The sequence below is a fragment of the Siniperca chuatsi genome, linkage group LG4 (assembly GCF_020085105.1).
Source record: "Siniperca chuatsi isolate FFG_IHB_CAS linkage group LG4, ASM2008510v1, whole genome shotgun sequence".
NCBI lineage: Eukaryota > Metazoa > Chordata > Actinopteri > Centrarchiformes > Sinipercidae > Siniperca > Siniperca chuatsi.
The window spans coordinates 1,292,038-1,312,939 of record NC_058045.1 but is presented as its reverse complement, the minus strand read 5'-3'; the positions used below and the strand labels follow the sequence as shown (position 1 = coordinate 1,312,939).

Genomic DNA, 20,902 nt, shown 5'->3' with positions numbered 1-20,902 from the left:
GCCCCAACTACGCTATTGTAGATGCTGAAACCCAGACCGAAACACTTTGCTCTCCAACATCCCACCTGACACACGATGGTACACAGTGACTGACTTATGTTCAGCTTTCTTTAGTGTAACACTATACATTTGTAGTCCAACAAAAGAACAATGTGAAAAAGACTCCATTACAGTACTAACAGTGCTAGGAGAAGGAGGACACAAAGTTAGTAGGGACAAGTAACAGTTTTGTCAAACAGAAGTAGAGTATATGGGGAGACAATTGTGTGGAGATAAAAAGATTAATAGCATTATGACTATGCCCTTAGGGCAGCGCCTTTACAAGCCTTGATACACACAGCAGGGCAAACGAATAATTCAGCTCAATTACAGTGGACAGAGGAGGCAGAAGGAGCCTTCCAAGTACTAAAACGAGACTTGTGAACTGCTCCAGCACTTGGCAATCCAGACTACAGCACACCATTTCACTTATATGTTGCAGTACGATCAGGTTACGCAAGTGCAGTGTTAATGCAAGATACCCCCACAGATAAGATCAAAAAGCCCCATCTTTGACTATGGGGCATTCTATATACGTCCCATCAATTACATGCCTTGCTCACCAGCCCTCGGTTCGTTCTAACCCAAGCTAGAAAGACAGGATATGAAAAGGGGGGCTATTGAGATCACACAGGATGGTCCCCAAAAAGGATTGTGGAGAAGTTATTATGGTCACTTTGTGTTGCCTATTTCTTTGACGCAGTCACTATTTTTACAAAGTTTACTATTAGGAATGCGCATGGTTCCGACCATTGCGCAAGGGGGAGATCCTCAAGCAACAGGCCTAAGGGTCGAAGGTAAGAGAGTTTGGTTCCATCTTAACCACTGCTGTAGAGCAAACGACCCAGAAAGAACAGTTGAAGCATACAGAAGAAGGGCATCCCATGGGCCGGAAGAGGACGGCGACGCCTCCCTGCAGGAGGCCAGACGGCCTCAGGGCCCACAGAGAGAAAGAGGAGATCACAGAAACTGGCTGCCAGTAGCAACACAACCAGTGGTGGATCATTAGCGGCAAGACAGGAGAGTGGATCAGACTCAGATGATGAACCTACAAGTCCAGCAGAAGATTATGGGAAGCATGAAGCAGACCCAGGGGAGGGGCCATTAGGGTCATGAAGGTAGAAAAACTAGGAAAGGGAGATTATGGAAAATAGAAATAATACTTATAATCTTATCAATTTGATGAATTTCAATACAGAATTTTCCGCAGGCAGAACTAGTCACAGAACAAGAGCAGTTGTGTGACTGCACCTTAGCAATAGGAGTTGTAGCAGCAGAACAAGGTAAACTGCCACTGCATAAAATAGTAGAACTTACTAATGTCAGATCAGTCACTCATAACCAAACATTGACCTAAGGCTAAAAAACTACAAAATTGGACATCGTTCCTGTAGATGAATGATGCAGCAATGAGGGGGTGGTAAGTGTAACAATGAATTGCTCAAAAGATCAATGTATAAACGTTAATTTCGAAAAATCTATGACCATTAAAGTAGCTACTAAATTGTTGAGGCTGTACCATAAACCATATACATGTAGAAGTCCACTAGAAGGGGTTCACTCAGAATTGGCATATCGATGCATGAACCACTGAAACAGCAGAAACTCGTGAGAGAAATCATGAAAGACATGGTAAATGGACTGTACTTCCAACAACTCAAAGCACTTCACACTACATATCACATTCACCCCATTCATACACATAAGGGGGCAATTTGGGGTTCAGTATCTTGCCCAAGGACACCTCGACATGGGGGAACTAGGATCACACAGACATACGTACATAAATGCAAATGCTTTAGTCCATTCTTGAAGTAAAACAGAAATGGTTGCCACATTTTATCAAAGGTTGCAGAACTGAGAGAAACATTGTGTCAAATCCTCTCCATATGTAACAAGTTGGTGATTTCTGCTAGTCAGGTCTTGAACACATACTCATTTTTCCAGAGGGTTAAAATATTCCTTTTTGCAACAACCATGCCATCATGTATTGTCTTTTGTTGCAAGAGGGACATAGTTAATAGATGCCGGGACCCGCCCAGAATGGCAGTGTTTGGGTCTTGTGTAATTTCACAGTTATATACTTTAGAAAAGCACCTCAAAATATCTGACCAGATTAACCGGATTATATGCTGTGAGAGACAGGTCTCTTTGAGTCAGAGGCCTGATTCATAAGGGTATACAGTTCGATGGAGGCTTGAAATGACTAAAAGTCTGACATATTTGTGCGGGTGTAATCTCTAATCTGGAGGTAACAGAAGAAATGTGAAGCTGGGCGTGTATACTTTTCCTTCAGCTGTACAAAGGTGACAAAAATGTTGTCGATATATAGGTCTGCTATAGTGAAATTTGTATCAGCAGTGGTCTTCGAAGTCTAAAGGTTCTAATAGAACTTACGAAAACATTCATTAATTTCTTTTGGGTCTGTGGAAGTAGTTCCCGTTTTGGTTGTAATTTTATGAATCGCTCTGTTAGCCTGTATGCTTCTAAGCTGGCACGCCAATAATTTATCTGGCTTGTCAGCCAGTTCAAAGTGTCTTGTTTTTCTATTAATAGCATCATACTCACTTGGTTGGAAAGAATAGAATTATATTTGAATTTCAATTTAATTATATCATTCAGCTTGGAAGGACAGTCGCTATAGTCACTTTCAAGCACTGAGAGCTGAGCAGTGATTTCTGACATTTCCTCCTTTCTGTCTTTTTTCAGTTTAGCCTCATAGGCTATAATATGTCCTCGCATAACAGCCTTGAAGGCTTCCCACAGAGTGGAGTCAGTTACATCAGGAGTGTCATTGTGGTACAGATAATACAGTCATTAAGTTGGCTGTTTGCTGGTGGAATTGCACGTCATTAACTAATAATGGATTGAATCGGCAGTTAAATGTGGGCTTTGCTCTGTCATAGTCTATTTTTAGTTCAACATTGCTGAAATTAAAATGTTGTGGTATTTGGTAGAAATTATATCAGAAGTCAGTTCAGTCATCTATTATGAAATAATCAATTCTTGTATGTCTGCGTTGTGTGCGCTCGCCAGAGGCTTTGTCTTAAACCATCATATATTGACATTTTATGTAATTTTTAGGCCATGTTTCTATGCTACACTTTTACCCTGGCTATTTTTTAACCATATATTTTAACATGGTAAAAATTTTTAGTCACTGGACGTGTGGATCTTAAGTGATTTTAAGATGGCTGTCAACTTGACGTGGTTTACCGGATTGCCTTCACTGCTGCTAGCTCAGCTAGGTTTATTTTTACCCCAGCGGCTAGGCTAGCCGGTCACTTTTATTGAAGATTTTAGCAATTTTATGGACTTTATTGTGGATTTTAAGCTTTCAGCACTTTTACAGACTAACTGGAAGTGTGATGGCTGAGTGTGGATCGTGCCACCTTACTGTCTCAAAGCTGAAGAAAAGTATTGCTTGTCTGGAAGCCGAGCACAGAGAAGAAGACAAGCTCATCCTGGAGTTCTCCACTGTCGCCTCAGCCCAGGCAAAACACCTTGCAGTCATTAGCTCCTCTGGCTGCGGCAACCGGAATGCGACCATCCTTTCTCACTCCCCTGACTGCTCCACTCCAGTACTGGACAATGATCCCACTCTTCCGTGGCTCAGCTCCATCATCACTGGCCCCCCACAGCATGAAGCTGTTTCAGCTAAGCCTGAAGATCTGTGGCTCGCCATGGGTGCAAAGCCCAAAGCAATGCCCATTTCTACTCTTTGCTGAGCCCCAGAGCAGAGGCACTTGTCGGCGGGGGTGGTGAGAAGGATCCAGTGCGTTCGACTCCACGTCAACCGGCACTAGACTGTTGCCTGCAATGATAGACATGGTGCAAAGTGCGCGCTTCCCCCTCCTTAACATTAGGACCTCCCACTGACCAACAGGTTTGACATCCTGGATATGCAGGACTTTCCTCCACTGGAAGGGACGCTCCCATTTTCAAGTGGTCAAGTCCTCCTCCTCCTCTTGCTGCAAGTTGCTGAGGAAGGCCATGATCAGGAGAAGCTCTGGAGGTCTCATTCATCCAGAGACAGCTGAGAATCCCTCTGCTAAGAAGGACGCCACCCTTCTCACCGCAGCAGTCCCCGGCCACGACTATCCCACGGATGGCTGATGGAACTCTGCAGTCTCCACGATCATTGACTCTGCCTCCTCTCATCCACCCAACTACGCTGATAGTTGGAGATTCCATAGTATGGAATGTCTGCTTCGTTAATGCGGTCACACACTGCTTTCCTGGCGCTATGACCCCGGACATCCTCGAAAAGCTCCTCAGACTTTTGGCTTCATTCCCGATGACTTCATAGAGTCCATGTCAGCACCAATGACACCGCCAGTCAGCAATCTAAGCTGACGAAAGCAGACTTCATCCGCCTCTTTGACCTGCTCAACAGCAGTGGAAAGAATGCTTTCGTTTCAGGTCCAATTCCTACACTGGGTCGTGGAATTGGCCGCTTTAGTAGGATCCCACATTGGTTTTATTCACAATTTTAACTTATTCTGGGACCGTTCTTCCTTGTTTGCACGAGATGGTCTTCACCTATGCTGGCGGCTAACCTGCAGCATGCTGTACTGTCCTCCTCACGTAATTGAATATTTACATCACCTGGCTCCCCTCGCTCTTCTTCTTTCTCTTCTCTGCCCACCAAACACACCCACGCACCCTCTGCTGTAATAATAATTTAATAAAGATCCGGGCCAGAACCTTACTTCCAGTCTCAACTTCAGTTCTAACCCAGCACAGACTTTTTAAGATGGCTCTTCTCAATGTAAGATACCTCTCTAACAAAACATTTAGTTTAAATGTTTTTATCTCTTCTACTGATTTAGATTTCATGTTTTTAACAGAATCCTGGTTACATCCTGGTGATCACAGTCAGCTTGGTGAATTGTGCCCTCCAAATTATGACTGCTTTAGCTGCCCTAGGGATTGTGGTTGTGGTGGTGACCTTGTTACTATCTAACTTGCAATGATTTTTCTTCCTTTGAAGTGCTCATGTTTAAACTTGGTGGCCCATTCCCGGGCATATTTGCTATTATTTATTGCCCCCCTAAACCAGCTGGCTCCTTCTTGTTGGAACTCCCTGAATTTTTATCCAGTCTTGTTTTAAATTATGATAGAATTGTTCTTTGTGGTGATTTTAATATTCATATTGATGAGTCTTCTAATGCCCTTGCTGCTATTTTTTTTTTAAACATCACTAACTCTTTTAACTTTCAACAACAAGTTGTGTTATTCACGTCAGCGGTCACTACTCCCAGTTACGCCAATCGGAGGTCACTAAAGTTAATGTTGAGTCCGTTTGTACATATGCAAAGACAATGTCGTACTCTGTAGTTTTCTCTGGATCCCTGCCAAACCTGACTAGTGATGACATGTGCCGCATGTCTTCATTCTGCCCCTGGCTGTCGAGGTGGTGTCCAGCAAATGATGTGGGCTTTGTAGATAATTGGCTGACTTTTTGGGGAAGACCTGGTCTGATTTGGAGAGACGGCATTCGTCCCACTTTGGATGGAGCAGCTCTCATATCTAGAAATCTGACTGATTTTCTTAGTGGACCTAAACCATGACAACTCAGAGTTGAGACCAGGAGGCAGAATTGCAGTCCTACACGCTTCTTTGTGCTTCCAGAGCAGTTACCCACCCAAAACTCCTTAGTGACGGTGTCTGCCCCCCAACCACTTAAATTAATAAAACCAAAAGTTAACAGAACACGAATTATACATAAAAACCTAAACAAAAACACTGAAATAGCACAACAAAATAGGAGAATTAAATGTGGACTGGTCATCTAAAGCTGTACTAATGAACGATTTAGTATCAGAGTATCATATTGACTTACTGTGTCTTACTGAAACCTGGCTGGGTCATGAAGAATATGTTAGCCTAAATGAATCCACTCTGCCCAGTCATATTAATACTGACATTCCTCGAGGTACTGGCCGAGGAAGTGGAGTTGCAGCCATCTTCGACTCAAGCCTATTAATCAACCCTAAACCTAAACTAAATGATAACTCATTTGAAAGCCTTGTTCTTAGTCTTTCACACCCGACCTGGAAAACACGACTTGTCTTGTCATGGACTTGTCTCTGTACTTGTCTTGTTAGATCTTAGCGCTGCGTTCGACACCATTGACCATCACATCCTATTACAGAGACTGGAACATGTAATTGGCATTACGGGAACCACACTAAGCTGATTTGAATCCTTTCTATCAGATTGATCTCAGTTTGTACATGTTAACGGTGAGTCCACCAGGTTCTGTGCTTGCATCGATTCTATTCACCTTATATATGCTTCTTTTTGGCAATATTATTAGGAAACACTCCATAAACTTTTATTGTTATGCAGATGATACCCAATTATATCTATCGATCAAGCCAGATGAAACTAACCAGTTAGCTAAACTTCAAGCATGCCTTAAGGACATGAAAACCTGGATGACCTGTAATTTTCTGATGTTAAACTCTGACAAAACTGAAGTTATTGTACTTCCGAAACACATTATCTAAAGATATAGTTACTCTAGATGGCATTGCCCTGGCCTCTAGCACCACTGTAAGGAACCTCAGAGTTATCTTTGATCAGGATTTATCCTTTAACTCCCACATGAAACAAACTTCAACGACTGCCTTCTTTCACTTATGCAACATTACAAAAATCAGGCACATCCTGTCTCAAAATGAGACAAATCCCTTCAGACTCTCCAGTTGATCCAGAATGCTGCGGCACGTGTACTGACAAGAACTAGTAAAAGAGATCAGATTTCTCCAATATTAGCTTCTCTGCAAAGTAGATTGGGAGCCACAGCCTTCAGTTATCAAGTTCCTCTCCTGTGGAACCAGATCCCAATTTGGGTACGGGAGGCAGACACCATCTCCACATTTAAGAGTAGGCTTAAGACTTTCCTCTTTGATAAAGCTTAGGGCTGGCTCAGGTGTGCCCTGAACCATCACTTAATTATGTAGCTATAGGTCTAGACTGCCGGGAGACTTCCCATGATGCACCTTTCCTCTCTCCTTCTCTCCCTCTCCGTCTGTATGCATTTTTATCTCATTACTGCATGTTACTAACTCGACATCTTCTCTCTCCCGTAGTTGTGTGCTTTCTCGTTTCCTCTCTCCTTCTGTCGATTTCAGCAGGTATTTCTGCCTCTGGAGCTGCAGAGACTGGATCTGTGGTTGTGGGCCTCCTGCTGCCCCCGTGTTCCTTCTCGACAACTGCTACTACAGTTGTTGTTATTGGCTTTGTTACTAATACTGTCATTATTATTCCTATAGCTGTCATTCCTATTATTATTAATTTATTAATATTAATGTTACCACTACCATTATATTATTAGTATTTTAAAAATTCTCCCTCTCTCCCTGGGTCTCTGTAAATAACATTCTAAATAGTACGGCCTAGACCTGCTGTATAGGAAAAGTGCAGTGAGATAACTTCTGTTAATCATAACAAAAGGTCATTAGTTTTGAGAAGGGCTGTCTCAGTGCTGTGGTGCTGATGAAAGCCAGATTGGAACTTTTCAAAGGTATTATTGTTTTCCACAGCAGCGAGAAGCTGCTTTTTTGAGAACCTTGGAATCCCTGAACGGGTGATCCACAACTAAAAAGGCAGGGTTGGGGGTGATACCAGATCTTATTAACGCCACCTTTCCAGCAAAGTGCAAAATAAACTTTTCACAATCAGCATCACAATCAGCAGGGGCACAAGGAGAGGCTGGGTTAACTAACTGATCCACATTCTTAAATAGGAATCTGGGGTTGTGCTGATGGGCAGAAATAAATGCAGAGAAATGACATGTTCTTGCATCCTTCACCATCCTATTATAAAGGAGTAATAACTCTTTCATGTGTTCAAAGTGGACCTGGAGACCTGATTTCTTCCATCTGCGTTCTGCTCTTCTGCATTTCCTTTTACAGCTTCGAATACTGTCATTTAACCATGGCTGTTTTCTAGTCTTTGAGTTTGGTCTATTTTTCAGAGGAACTATGAGGTCTAAGGTTGAAGAACACAGGTAGTAAAAAGAATCAACCAAATCGTTGGTGTTGGAGCAATCAGGAAACACATTGCCAGGAGAATTGAACAGTGTACAGAATTTTGAGGCACTGTGCTCATTAAGGACGCATGTGTACTTAAAGCGGGATAAGACAGTACTAGCAGTCTGTAATTCACAGTTAAAAACAATGCATAGGTGATCAGATACAAACATGTCCCTGATTTCCACAGATGGTATTCTCTGAAAGTTAATAGAGTTAGTGATATTTAAATCAGTAGCAAGGGCATCAGAAGAGTCATCAACATGAATATTGAAATCACCACAAAGAACAATTCTGTCATAATTTAAAATAAGACTGGAAAAAATTCAGGGAGTTCCAACAAGAAGGAACCAGCTGGTTTAGGGGGGCGATAAATAATAGCAAATATGACCACCAAGGGCCACCAAGTATAAACATGAGCACTTCAAAGGAAGAAAAATCATTGCAAGCTATGAGTTTATATTTTAAATGCTTCCTATAGACAGTAACAAGGCCCCCACCACAGAGAAGAGCCATCTTAAAAGGTCTGTACTGGGTTAGAGCTGAAGTTGAGACTAGAGGTAGGGTTCTGGCCCTGATCTTTATTAAATTATTATTATTGCTGTGTCAGCTGTGTCTGTTTCATATTAAGGACCAATGCGAAATTACCACAGCAATTTTAAAAGTAGTGCTAGAAGGATCCAGGCTACAAATATGAACAGGAATAGAAATAGCAGCACTATGATCATTCCACAAGGGGGAGTTAGTGAGAGCAGAGGGTGCGTGGCTGTTTATGGTGGGAAGAGAAGAGAAAGAAGAAGAGTGAGGGGAAACAGGTGATGTAAATAGTCAATTACATGAGGAGGACAGTACAGCGTCTCGTCACAACATATCAAGCCTGTAGCAAGAAATCTTGGTGTCCTGTTTGATAGCAATTTATGTTTTGAGCAACATATCACTAAGCTTGTCCAATCACCTCAGAAACATTGCAAAAATCCGATCTATTTGAAATCTTAGTGATGCAGGAACTGTTGTACATGCTTTTATCTCCTCACGCCTTGATTATTGGAACAGCCTGTTCACTTGTCTTAAACAAAAAACTTTGAAAAGACTGCAGACTGTACAGAACTCAGCTGCTCGGCTTTTAACCAGGACCAAGAGGTACAATCACATCACATCACACTTGTTTTAGCCTCTTTACATTGGCTCCCTGTTTGTTTTAGGATTGATTTATTGTTTACTTTTAAGGCTTTCATGGCCTGGCTCCAGATTGTATTTTAGACCGGATGAAAACTAAAGGAGACAGATCTTTTGCCCTCAGGGCCCCGAGACTCTGGAACAACCTGCTCGACGAAATTAGGTTGTCTGAGTCAGTGTCTTCTTTTAAGTTTCTTCTCAAAAAGCATATCCTGATCTTATTCTGTTTGATTGTTTTTTATGTATTATATCATTCACTGTGGTATTTTATTTCTCTTTCTGTGAAGCACTTTGTACTTTTGTTTTAAAATGTGCTCTATAAATACATTTTATTATTATAATTATATTATTATTGTATACGATTTATGCACATGCGAAAAGAAAAAGTAATCTCTATCGGTCAGGTGCTGCAGCCTCCAGATATCGACAAGAGTCATAGATCCAATTAGATTATTTAGAGCAATGGTAGAATTAGAAGGAGAAGTAGGATGAGTGGAACGCCTATCGTAAAACAGTCTAATGTAGTCTCCTCCTGCAATTAAGTGAGTGGTCGATAAATCTGGGATAAGATTAAAAGCGTTCCTAAAAAATCCGGGATCGTCAAAATTGGGTGCATATATATTTAAGAAAGTTACACATTTTGACAAAATGTGGCCTGTTACAATAAGATAACGACCATTCAGGTCCACCCTCATGTGTTCGAAACACTTGCTCTTGTAAGCTAAGTTGAGCTTAGTTCTTAACGAAACTGGGAGACCAGAAAACCACAGGTTCATCTTGGACATCTGGAAATAGGTGAGGTGACGAGGTGATTAGACTCAGTGGCTCAGGCCTGCTATGGGATGTGGCAGGTGTAACAAACCTGTCTATAAAAGATTAGTTTCTGCAGGCTTCTGAAATATTTTCTGTTCTGTTCCATGAGTGAAAATCAGTCGTGCGGGGAAGAGGAGGTCATGCGTAGTTGCCGCATCTCTCAATTTTTTCTTTGCTTTATCAAAGGCTCGGCGTTGTTCAAATACTTCAGGTGAAAAATCTGGGTGTACGCTGTTCCGGGCTCTATTGAAAGACAGGGGAGATTGTAGGCAGGCAAGTTTGAGAATTGTATCCTTCTCTGGAAAGTGATGGATTTTGGCGATCATGGAGCGTGTTTGTGCAGGTGAGGATTGTGCACCTATGCGGTGCACCCGTTCCACTTTGAGTCAGCTGGTGAAGTTATTTGTCCCTAGGAGTTGAGGTAATAACTGCTACAAATTGTATCAGTCTGCCCTTCTCAACCTTTTCTGGTAAGCCCGTGATTTTAATGTTCGAGTGCCTAGATCGGCTTTTGAGGTCAATTAACTTACACATCGTGGTTCTGTTGATTTCCATCAGCTCCTCACACTTCTCGAGGTCCGCAATACGGGTGTCGTGGTCGGTTGCACACCCCACTAAGTTAGTAAAGCCCATTGCATGGTTGGCCAGGGTGGTTTGAACTAGGTGTAGTTTTGAGTTCAGTGCACTGAATCTAGCATTCATGTCTTCCTCCAGTTTCCCAGTAGCTGCTAGGACATTGGCCAGCGTGTGCTGTGAGCTTGGAACATCGCTAGTGCTAACGATAGTGCCACTAGCTAGTTCGGTCTGACTGTTAGCACCATCATTTCCTCGACGATAAAAGCAGCTTTATCTTCTTTCTTGGAGGCTGGTTTTGGGTTTGTAGGTTTCCCCTTAGCAACATTTTTCCCGGAGCTGCTCATAATTGAACATTCGTAGTTCAAGTGTGGATTATGAGTATAGTTTTAGTGAGGATGTAGTGGAGCCTCTCAGGAAAGCGTCTAATCCATGCAGTGCTCAGCATCTATCACTCGTTGTCGATGCTCCGTTTGTCATGGTCGTAAATAGGTGCCCAGCAGCAAATGTTTATCCCAGAGCCCACTAACAGATTAATCCCGCCATGTGGACTTGTTCAAATGTATTTGTTTTGCTTCATATCTATTTATAGTGCATGCATGTACCAAATCCAGTTTATTAAAATATATGGGAGTGGATGATGAAGGCTGTGGACTGTTGTGAAGATAATCAGTGATGCTCAGCTGTAAGAGTTTTCAGAAATAAGGGCATTTCCTCACACTGTGAAACCTCTAATGGAAATAAAAATACGTTAAAAGCAGCAACATGAAATACCTCTGTCTGTTACTCACTGGAACAACATCACACACACAAACACAAAGCCCACCACTTGTAGAAATCACACAACAGGTCCATACTATTGATGTTCCTCACCGCAGATCACGGCTGTGACGTCAGCCTGTTGTTTTTGTGCTGTTTTTTAGCCTGTAGTAAACAGGAGTCCTGCCAGGCCTCACAGGGAGCAGGATCGAACCTGTTACTGCTGCTGCTGCTGCTGATGGGGGATATAAGCAGCCTGGAACATTGGTCTGAACCACACACACACACATGCTGGGACTGGACCGGCTGCTCTCCCTGCAGCAGATATGGTAAGTGGAAACAAGTGCATGTTTTCAAGTTTTTACATTCAGTCTAATTTGAGTTTTTTCTTTCAAAACTGTGCCAATGCAGATATGTCTGCTTTTTCTAACTTTTATTGTAGTTTTGTAAAAGTAATTTTCATGAAATGAAAACAATCTAAAGTTGAAATGTATTTGGTTGAATTTGTTTAATTTCATTTGTGTAAAATTGACCAATTAACCGAAAAAAAATACTCTATTATTAATATATATTTTAATGACTACTCATGACACAATAATTAGTTAAAATATGATTTTATTTACTTGTATATTTCTTAGTATATTAGAGTATTGGAATCAGTATGACTCAGTTAATTACTATTTTACTTTTATTTTACTTGAATTTGTTTACTATTTTTACACTACAATTTTTTGTTATTACACAAAACAATTACTTGTTATTTAAATATTAATCTACCATTTTTTAAAATTGATTTTTGAGTTTATACATATAATATAAATGTCCACAGCTTTAAAACACTTTTTCCCTGAGAAACAGTCAAGAGAAAGTATTGCATTTACACATACGCATAAAATGCAGCAAAACAAGCAAACGGTCAAATTAGAGAAGCTGTGATCAATATTTATTTTCATTTGATAAATGACTACTGAAATAAACTGATTATTAACAACAATAATAAAAAACAGAACACTTTTTACACACAGAATGCAGCTCCAAGAGCTTAACAAAACAGACAAGAAAGACCAGACAATTTAAACTACAGCTGAAATTTTAAAATATATTTAATACAAGACAGGCAGTAAAATAATAAACAGTTGTAAAAAAAGAGAGATAAAAGATAAAATTAAATAATGAAGCAGTAACAACCATAAGAACCATAATAATGAGAGCTACAACAACAATTATAATTACCATAACCACTAACACCATCATTATCCTAATAGTAAATTTCTAAAATTGAACAGACATGTACAAAATTTAAAACAAATGGCAATACAACAGATTTGAGGTCAAATCAAGGCACGTAAAAGCCTCTATTAATGCTGTTGTCCTCAGATTCAGAGGCATCTATACATACTTCTCAAATACCAGAGAAATAGAAACACTAGCACTGTGTCCAAAATCCCTCTCTCGTTCACTCATTCCTTACTCCCGATAGAACAGACACTCAATAATTACTCTATAGCGAGCAGTATATTGAGATTTCAGACACTTCATTTTGTCTCATTACTGACGGGTGTAGAGTCACACAACTGTAATTTCCGCATGTATAAAACATGGAGCATTGCATTGTGGGATTGTTAGCAGAAAGTAGTGTATATGTTGTGGAATTTATGAGGGCTCTAAAAGTGAATACATTAACACACTCAGAATTCGGACACCCAAATAAAATGGCGGACAGTAAATGTAGTGTACTATATAGTAATTAGGGAGTGATTTCGGACACAGTCCTATACATTCTAATGCAGTCTAATACAGAAGTCCTAAATAAACCCTTCATGTATATTACATATTTGTTCAAATATTTGTTCAAACTGTCACTTTGGAGGTTGTAGTTTGTGCTGCTGTTAATATTATATTGTATATATACAATATTGCATTGTACTGAGAGGTGTTTCTAATATTTTGTCTACTGAATGAAGATGAGATTTTAATATGTGACTGAAGGCATACCACTTTATGTATGTTATGTATGTTTAGTCAAGCCCTAAAGGAAACTGCACTGTCAAAACGTCAGTTCTAGTAATAAACTAACATTATTATTATTATTTAGGCAAGAGTGTGCAGTTGATATTTCCTGTTTTCAGTCTGACCCTTTTCAACATTGCTGTGTGTTCCCCATGCCACACAAATGAAATGAGGGCTAACACATTTCACTATATCTTACCATGTTGACACATCATGTTCAGGATACAAAGGAGACCTTTATGTCTATGTACACATACATGTTGTACACATTCAGAGCTACTGTATGTTTTTCTGTGTATGGACTGGATGACTGACACTATTAAAAGCACTTTATATTACATTACATTACATTCAGCCACTTTTGTCCAAAGCAGCTGACAATAAATACATTCAAACCAAGTAGGAATAAGAGCTAGATATCATCCAAATGGGAGTGTATGCCTTTTAAACAAATAACTAAACACATGTTCAGTGCTACAGTACAAGTGCTTAGAGACTTTCCTTTTTCTTTAAAAAAAAAAAAGATGAGCGACCGCAGTGTATATGATTTGGGTGGTTTGCTTGTTTTTGTTCCAGAAGATAAAAGCCACAGTTGTCTGGATGTGTACTTTAGCCATCTCCCTGTTCGTAGAGTCCTGTCATGCACAGAAGGTAAAACTCACCAGCTACTCACATTTTCCATTGGTTTCCTGTACCACACCGTCTTACCAAAACAAACTGTTGTCCTCTCTTTCAGCTGAACATCCACTGGGGTCCTCAGTCCATGATGTACTTGAAGGGCAAACGTGAGTTTAATCACAAAGCAGACTCTCTGCTGTCACTTTGATTAGAGACAGTGGTGAACTGAACTGAATTCATGTGAATCAATCGATTATTTCAACATTTAACACCCTCCTTATAGTCACATTTCCAAATCTTATCCAAATGTGTCCAAATCCAAAACATGTTGCCTGTTGCACCAGCTGAATTTGCTGTTAAATCTCTGCTAAATGTTACATTGAGCTATAATTAGTTTGGATTTAACTTCTTGAACTTTGAATTTTCCCCTAAATTTCCCCTTAAATAATTGACCTTGAGGTCCACTCACTAGCTTTTACCTGAGCTTTCTAATTCCATGTCACTGTCTTCATCAGAGGGTGGAGTTTGCTCAGTTGTCATCTGGCAACCTAATCACATAACCCCATGAGTAGCTTTTACATTTGAATGATTTTGTACTGAGGGGCGAATTCACAAAGAATGAATTGCAGCCGCTGTTAGCTCCATGAATTGAGCATCATTTGCAACCGCTCTCAAGGTCCCATTCATAAGATATTGCGCTAATAACATTACAGTGCAAACACAGCCATAATGTCTTGCAGCTGAGTGCAGTTTGCCATCGTTTTGCGTCTGTTGAATGCTCATCTGCAGTTCTCTGTAGTGTCCCAGTAATATTTGTTCTTAAGGTGTACTGAAGCAGCAGATCACATGACATGGTTCAGCTACGTTTGAGTCAATGTTACAAATGCAGTTGCTAGAACAAAACTTTCCGCTCATGTGGAAAGAGATGTTTGATATGACAGAGAACTATTCTAATGATGTATTAACTCCCCCTGCTCTTTCAGTCGTGTCTGGCTGCGGGATGCCTCTCCTTTTTCCCTGACTCACTCTGTATGTGGTTGTTATTTGCGGGGCTTTAACTGTGCGCTCTGTAACTGCATGGCTGTCAGCGCTGTGTTTGTGAATTCGACCTTGTTTTTCAGTGAGACTCATTTGCATAGAAAGGGGCCAATTCTGCACCAAATGTATGCATACTACCTCATTTAGATACCTACATAGCACCGGAGCACCGCGAGTGAGGGGTGCAGTTCACCCTTTGCGGGTGCTTTGAGAATTACACGGTTTCTTTTTGTCATATTTATGCAGGTTTAGCGTATGACATACAGTATGTTTTGTATGTGTTTGTTTTTCAAATCTTCACTGAAGATTCATTAAAGCTCACTGATGCTTAAGGTGAGTAAAACATCTGTCCAGGCACCATGTTTTCTGTAGCTGTAGCTTGTCTTGTGAATCATTTTATGCACAGTTACCCAACACTGGGCCTTACATGTTTTGGAAATTTGTAAGTGTAAGTGCTGTGAACTTGAACGAAGTTTAACAAATGTTGAAGAGATTAAATCTGTTTCTGTATTTAGCAGAGGCCTTAGTACTTCACCTGCACAGAGTAAACATCAGTCACAAATGAAAACACAGACTCACAGAGGGGAGATTTCACCGTTAGTACTATATCCCTATCTTCCAAGCCACTGACATCTGGCTTATTTAACAAACTGTATTATCCAACGTCTGATGACATCAGTAGTGATACCAGCTGGTGTAATTGTTGATTTGAAAAGGCTAAAATCTATCTAATTAATCTTGACGTGTTTGCCCAAGTCACTAGTAGAGTTTATTTTATTGTTAGCTGGCTGTAACTGTAGTTGGGTTCTTCATTAAGGTCTTCTTCAGTAACATAGTTTTCATTTTGTCAGTGTACTCTATACTGTTCCATGTGTTTCCAACACGTATTCTCATCTGCCAGGTCAATGCTTCACAGGAAGAGCTCATTTACAGAATGATTACACTTTGTCATACTGTTGTAGCCCACAAAGCAAATGTGAAGATCTACTGTACATACTGAGATACACGCAGTCATCTCTTGCTATGGCACAAACCACTACCATGCAAGGAGCAATTTAGGGTTCAGTGTCTTGCCCAAGGACACTTGACATGTGGACAGGAGGAGGTGGGGATCAAAGCGCCCATCAGTGGACGACCCGCTCTATCTCCTGAGCTACAGCCGCCCCATGTCCTCTTTGGACTCCTTAAACCCTTAATAAACGTGAAATCCAATTCTAATGTGTCATTGTAATAGCTTCAGGTTTGGTGAACACCAGAATAATTGATCAGTTGTACCACAAATCTGTAATAAATCATCAGTCAGATTGGTAACACATCGTTAGTATTAGAATTGGACCACACTAAAAGAATTATCCTTCAGAATCATGTATGGCAGAAACAGGCCAATATCAGCACAGCAACATATCCGTTTAACCCTGTTCTCTGCTGTTCTTGTCTTCAGATGGCAGGAGGTTTGTGTCGGAGGATGACAACAGTGTTTTCAAGCAGGGTCTCCAGGGCTGGTATGCAGTGCTCAGAGGTACAGTACAACTTCCCTTCATCTCAGTCTGTCATTACAGACTGACTGGCTTTATTTCCTCTTAATCCCTAGTCCTCTGGCTCAGGCCCCTGCTCGAAAATGACACGCCCCAAATGAATAGGGTATATCTCTGCAAGGTCTATATGAATAATCTTAGTATCAAAATAAAGCTAGCACTTGTGAGATTTCTGCTGAGGTGTACGCATCAGTATAGATGTTACTGGGTCACAGTAAATGAATATGGAACACAGCATAAATGAAAGATTTCATTTCTGCCAAACAAAACTATACACTCAGAGTGAATATCCCCTTTGGAAGCCCAAACCAAAGCACAACATCTGAACATTTCCTGTGCCAGGACTGATGCTAATGAAGTGAAACAGCAACGTTACAGATGTTTTAGTAGAGGCATGTAGGTATATTTGTTATTTGGGTACATTTTGGCACCAACTGTGCCATTTGAACTTTCTCAGGTACCAAACTGTAATTTCACTTCCATGTCACTACAGGTATTCTTTCCATCTAAATACAACTGTTTTTGGCTGTGTTCTGAAAAATCAACCAGACCTCTATACATGTTCCCATTCAAAGAAAACCATCCAAAGGCAATGAAGTTTGACTTCAAATGGAGCAGATTTATATCAAAACTGTAGAACAGATGAAATAGAAAAGATGAAATATAATACAATGTTTCAAATATAAAAATTAATATAAAACATACATAACATATCAACATATCCAAGTACATCCTGGATTGGGAACCATCGTCTCCATAGTACGCTGGCATGCAGGAGGTTGGTGCTGGTGGTGGAGGTGGTGCTGAAGCTTTGGCAAACTCCAGTTAGCTTCCCCTTGAACTGCTTTTGGGTGAATGGTCTTTTGATGGTGGGACTGTTCTTCTTTTTTACCATTTTATGGACATCGCTGTGGTCAACAGCTTTCTTCTGCACAAGGAAGTGTACAAAGACGGTCTAATAGCATTTCATAGTTTTACGGTGCTCACTGTAATAGCCAATCAAAGCATCAGACAGACCCATGCTGTGATTGTACTCCAAACAGGATCGGGAATAGTCACATTCTTGGTTTGCTACACACCAGCCTCTTTCACTCTCCTCTTCAGTCTGTCCGCTGAATGCTTCATGCACAGCAGAGCAAATGTTCACTTCATGTGTGTCCATCCAATTTACAAAAAGGATTTAGTTTTTTCTTATCCACCGCATATCTCCCCTTTCTGCATTTTTGTGGCAGTCATTTGTTTGGTCTTAAGAAAGCCAATCCGTTTTTTTCTGATTGTCCCACATGCACCAGTGTTTTGTCTGGACAATTCCTCAAAGAGGGCAGGGCTGGATTAGAAATTGTCAACGAATAGTGTTGAGGAGAAGGAATGCCATAAGGTCCATTACTGAAGTGTAACTGAAGTGGCCTGGAACGTGCACACTCTTCCCCTTATAGACAAAACAAATCCACATGTAGGCCATTGAGGAGTCAGCAAGCACAAATATTTTGTACCCCCATTTCTTGACCAGTCTGTCATACTGTTCCTCTTGTGGTCGTTGGTTTCGTCTTCTGCTGGGTTGCTCAAGTGCAGGGACCATAAGATGGATTCAAAGCGATTTTGTGACATCTTATCGCCAGGGAATCGGAAGTTGTATGGCATTCCTTTTTCCAGTAGTCCCCTCTGTCATGCCCTTCAAGCCCTGAGAAGATGAGAATGGCCAAGAACTGGTAGAAATTGCCCACTGTGAGAGGTTTCCAAACAAACTTCAATCCAGCCTGCAGTCTCTTGGCAGCATTTGCGTGGGTGTTTGCACTGATGGTGCGGACAACGGAGGTGCTAAAAAACAGCTGGAAAAGTGACTGGGGAGACCATGAGGCGGTGGTGTCAAGGGTGGGGCCAGGCTCCCTGGCAGGCATGAACCTGAGTGGGTCTGGTCCTTTATCACTCTCTCTGTTATGCCACCTATCTTCTTCCCCCTTCCTCCTCTCTCACTCTCGCAGTGGCAGACCCACCTTGACGGCGCTTCATCAGACGGGCTGACTGATGGCCCTCGCGTATAATCGTCATCATCCTCAGCTTCACTTTGGAAACAAGACACAGGAGAAAAAAGTCATGATTGAAACACAAATGTATTCATACATGTTTCATTCAAAACATACAAGTAACAATACATAGACTACAGTCACTGTGACAGGTAATAATTGGCCTAAATGTAGCCTATAAACGTTTGTTATATAATAAACAGAAAGCCTGCAGTTACACATAATGATACAGCATTAGGTAGTGATGACCATTGTCTCATAACATTACTAGCATTGCTAATGCTAATAGCCTAGGTAACACAAGGACTTTACACATGCGCAGTATAATACAAGCCGGTAAATTTCCGATGTTCTAAGATCTAGAAAAAAATGACTATGGTTTTGCTCACAGCCAATCACTACAAGCGTTCTTTGATTGGCCCAATATCGCAGCTACAGCTAGCAGCTACATACCGTCTGTGGTGGTGAAGGAGCGCAGTGTATTTGACGGAGTTGGCCGTTCAGCCCGCTGGTCCTCTCGCGGTCACTTTGGAGCCGGCTCCGGAGGAGAAGTGACCGCGAGAGGAGCGGCAGGCCGGGCAGGAGGGACTGCGACAGCCGAAGAGATCGGCGTGTTTACCGGGGAAACTTCAGCTCCCAATCCGCGGTATCAGCAGCACCGCTGGCTTTGTGTTGGGTTTTTTGCGGAGCTACACATAGCCTAATACAGCCTCTGTGCTCGACTCAAACCGTTAACTCGTCCTTCGGAATGAATGTTTCCCAGAACTCAACACTCGGACGAACAAGGCTGGTCTGTTGTGCTGGCTTATCTTTTTATAATTAAACAAATTAAAGAACACTGCACCATAGATATGTTACAATGAATCTTAATTAAACGCTGTGAAAACATTTACTATGGAGCCATTATGCAGCTCATGACATACTGAAATTCAATGTAATATTCTGATGGTTGTCTCGTGATCCTACTGTAAGACGCACGGCTCACGCGGGTTTGTAATCTGCTGAATTGCTAACGTTGCTTCTGTTAAGTATCCGAACACGAGACGTTACAGTGTTTTGTTGCTTTCACATTTACTGTGCGATGAACATGAGCTATTTTCGGATTCTTTCATCTAAACAGTGTATACTGATGGGCATGATAATGTCAGGTTTGTGCTTTATTTTTGACATGGGACCTCTCCGTGTGTGTGTGTGTGTGTGTGTGTGTGTGCAGGCATCCAGCGACTGCAGTCGCGGGAGTTCAGTAAACCCAGTCACATCGTGAGCTCAGAGAAAGTCCTCATCCACTACCTCCAGGAGAGATGAGACACACTGCGTCTGACTGGCTACACATGGGAACTAAACTAACAATTCACTGAGAACATGTCCACAGTAACACAGACTTCAGTTCATATCACATCAGTCACGGTCCAATTTCTATTGAACGTGACAGGCAGAGACACAACCCAACCAGACCAGCAGCAAGTTCTTGTGATGTTGTTACAGTATATGAAATATAAATATTTCACTCTGTTTTAAAGTTTCCTCAGTGAATTGTTATGTTTACATCTTTGTATTTTTCATGCATGAATAATATATTTGTGTTCTTTGTACAGATGTCTGCTTGCTGTATATAAAGCAACATAAAAAGACAAAATGATCTGAATAAATGATGGAAGCTTGGTCTGTACATCTTTTTTGTCTCTACCTTTCTGGCTGCAGTGTGTCTTTTTGACCACCAGTGGGCAGCAGTCGATAGTAGAAATCTGATTGTTGTCATACAGTATTCACCAGAGGTGTTTTTACTCTGATGAAAACAGTGATGTGAAGTAAGATAATTAGAAGCATCAAAACTCTCAGTAGCTAGATCAAATATCATTGACCATCAACCTGCTTATATTCATTGAAATACTCGTATGTGACTGCCGACTGAGTAGATTTTTATCTTATCTGATTAGATGTAGGGAAGTATTACACAAGCAAATGTTATTTGGTGAGTGTACTAAATCATTGGATATAGTAATTAACCATAATATACATACAGTATATATAAAATATGTGGTCAGTGTGATAAATTACACACCAAACTACAGTATAGTGGAAACATATTTTGCTAAATTAAATATATAGAAATATTACAAGATGCCTAAATTAGGTTATTTATAAATCTACCAAAATATTTAAAAAGAAAACAGAAATAATAATTAAAAGTATACAATTCAAATAAGAAATTGTGATGTTTCCAGGATTTTAATTTTTTGTGATGTGAAGCCACTTATCCGTCCTTTATATTGTG

General features: G+C 40.8%; 1 protein-coding gene across 2 annotated transcripts; it reads left to right on the top strand.

The window, feature by feature from the left end:
- The first annotated feature begins 11,699 nt into the window (after positions 1-11,699).
- On the top strand, positions 11,700-20,288 carry LOC122874880 (spexin prohormone 2-like). Of its 2 annotated transcripts, XM_044193373.1 has the most exons (5): positions 11,700-11,731; positions 13,992-14,063; positions 14,149-14,197; positions 16,510-16,587; positions 19,841-20,288. In XM_044193373.1, exons 1-5 carry the CDS (start codon positions 11,729-11,731, stop codon positions 19,930-19,932), a joined length of 294 nt encoding a protein of 97 aa, XP_044049308.1. In that variant the 5' UTR covers positions 11,700-11,728; the 3' UTR covers positions 19,933-20,288. The 2 variants fall into 2 exon arrangements, with proteins under 2 accessions (XP_044049308.1, XP_044049305.1); XM_044193370.1 differs by lacking the exon at positions 11,700-11,731 and having other exon boundaries at positions 13,291-14,063.
- The last annotated feature ends 614 nt before the right edge of the window (positions 20,289-20,902 follow it).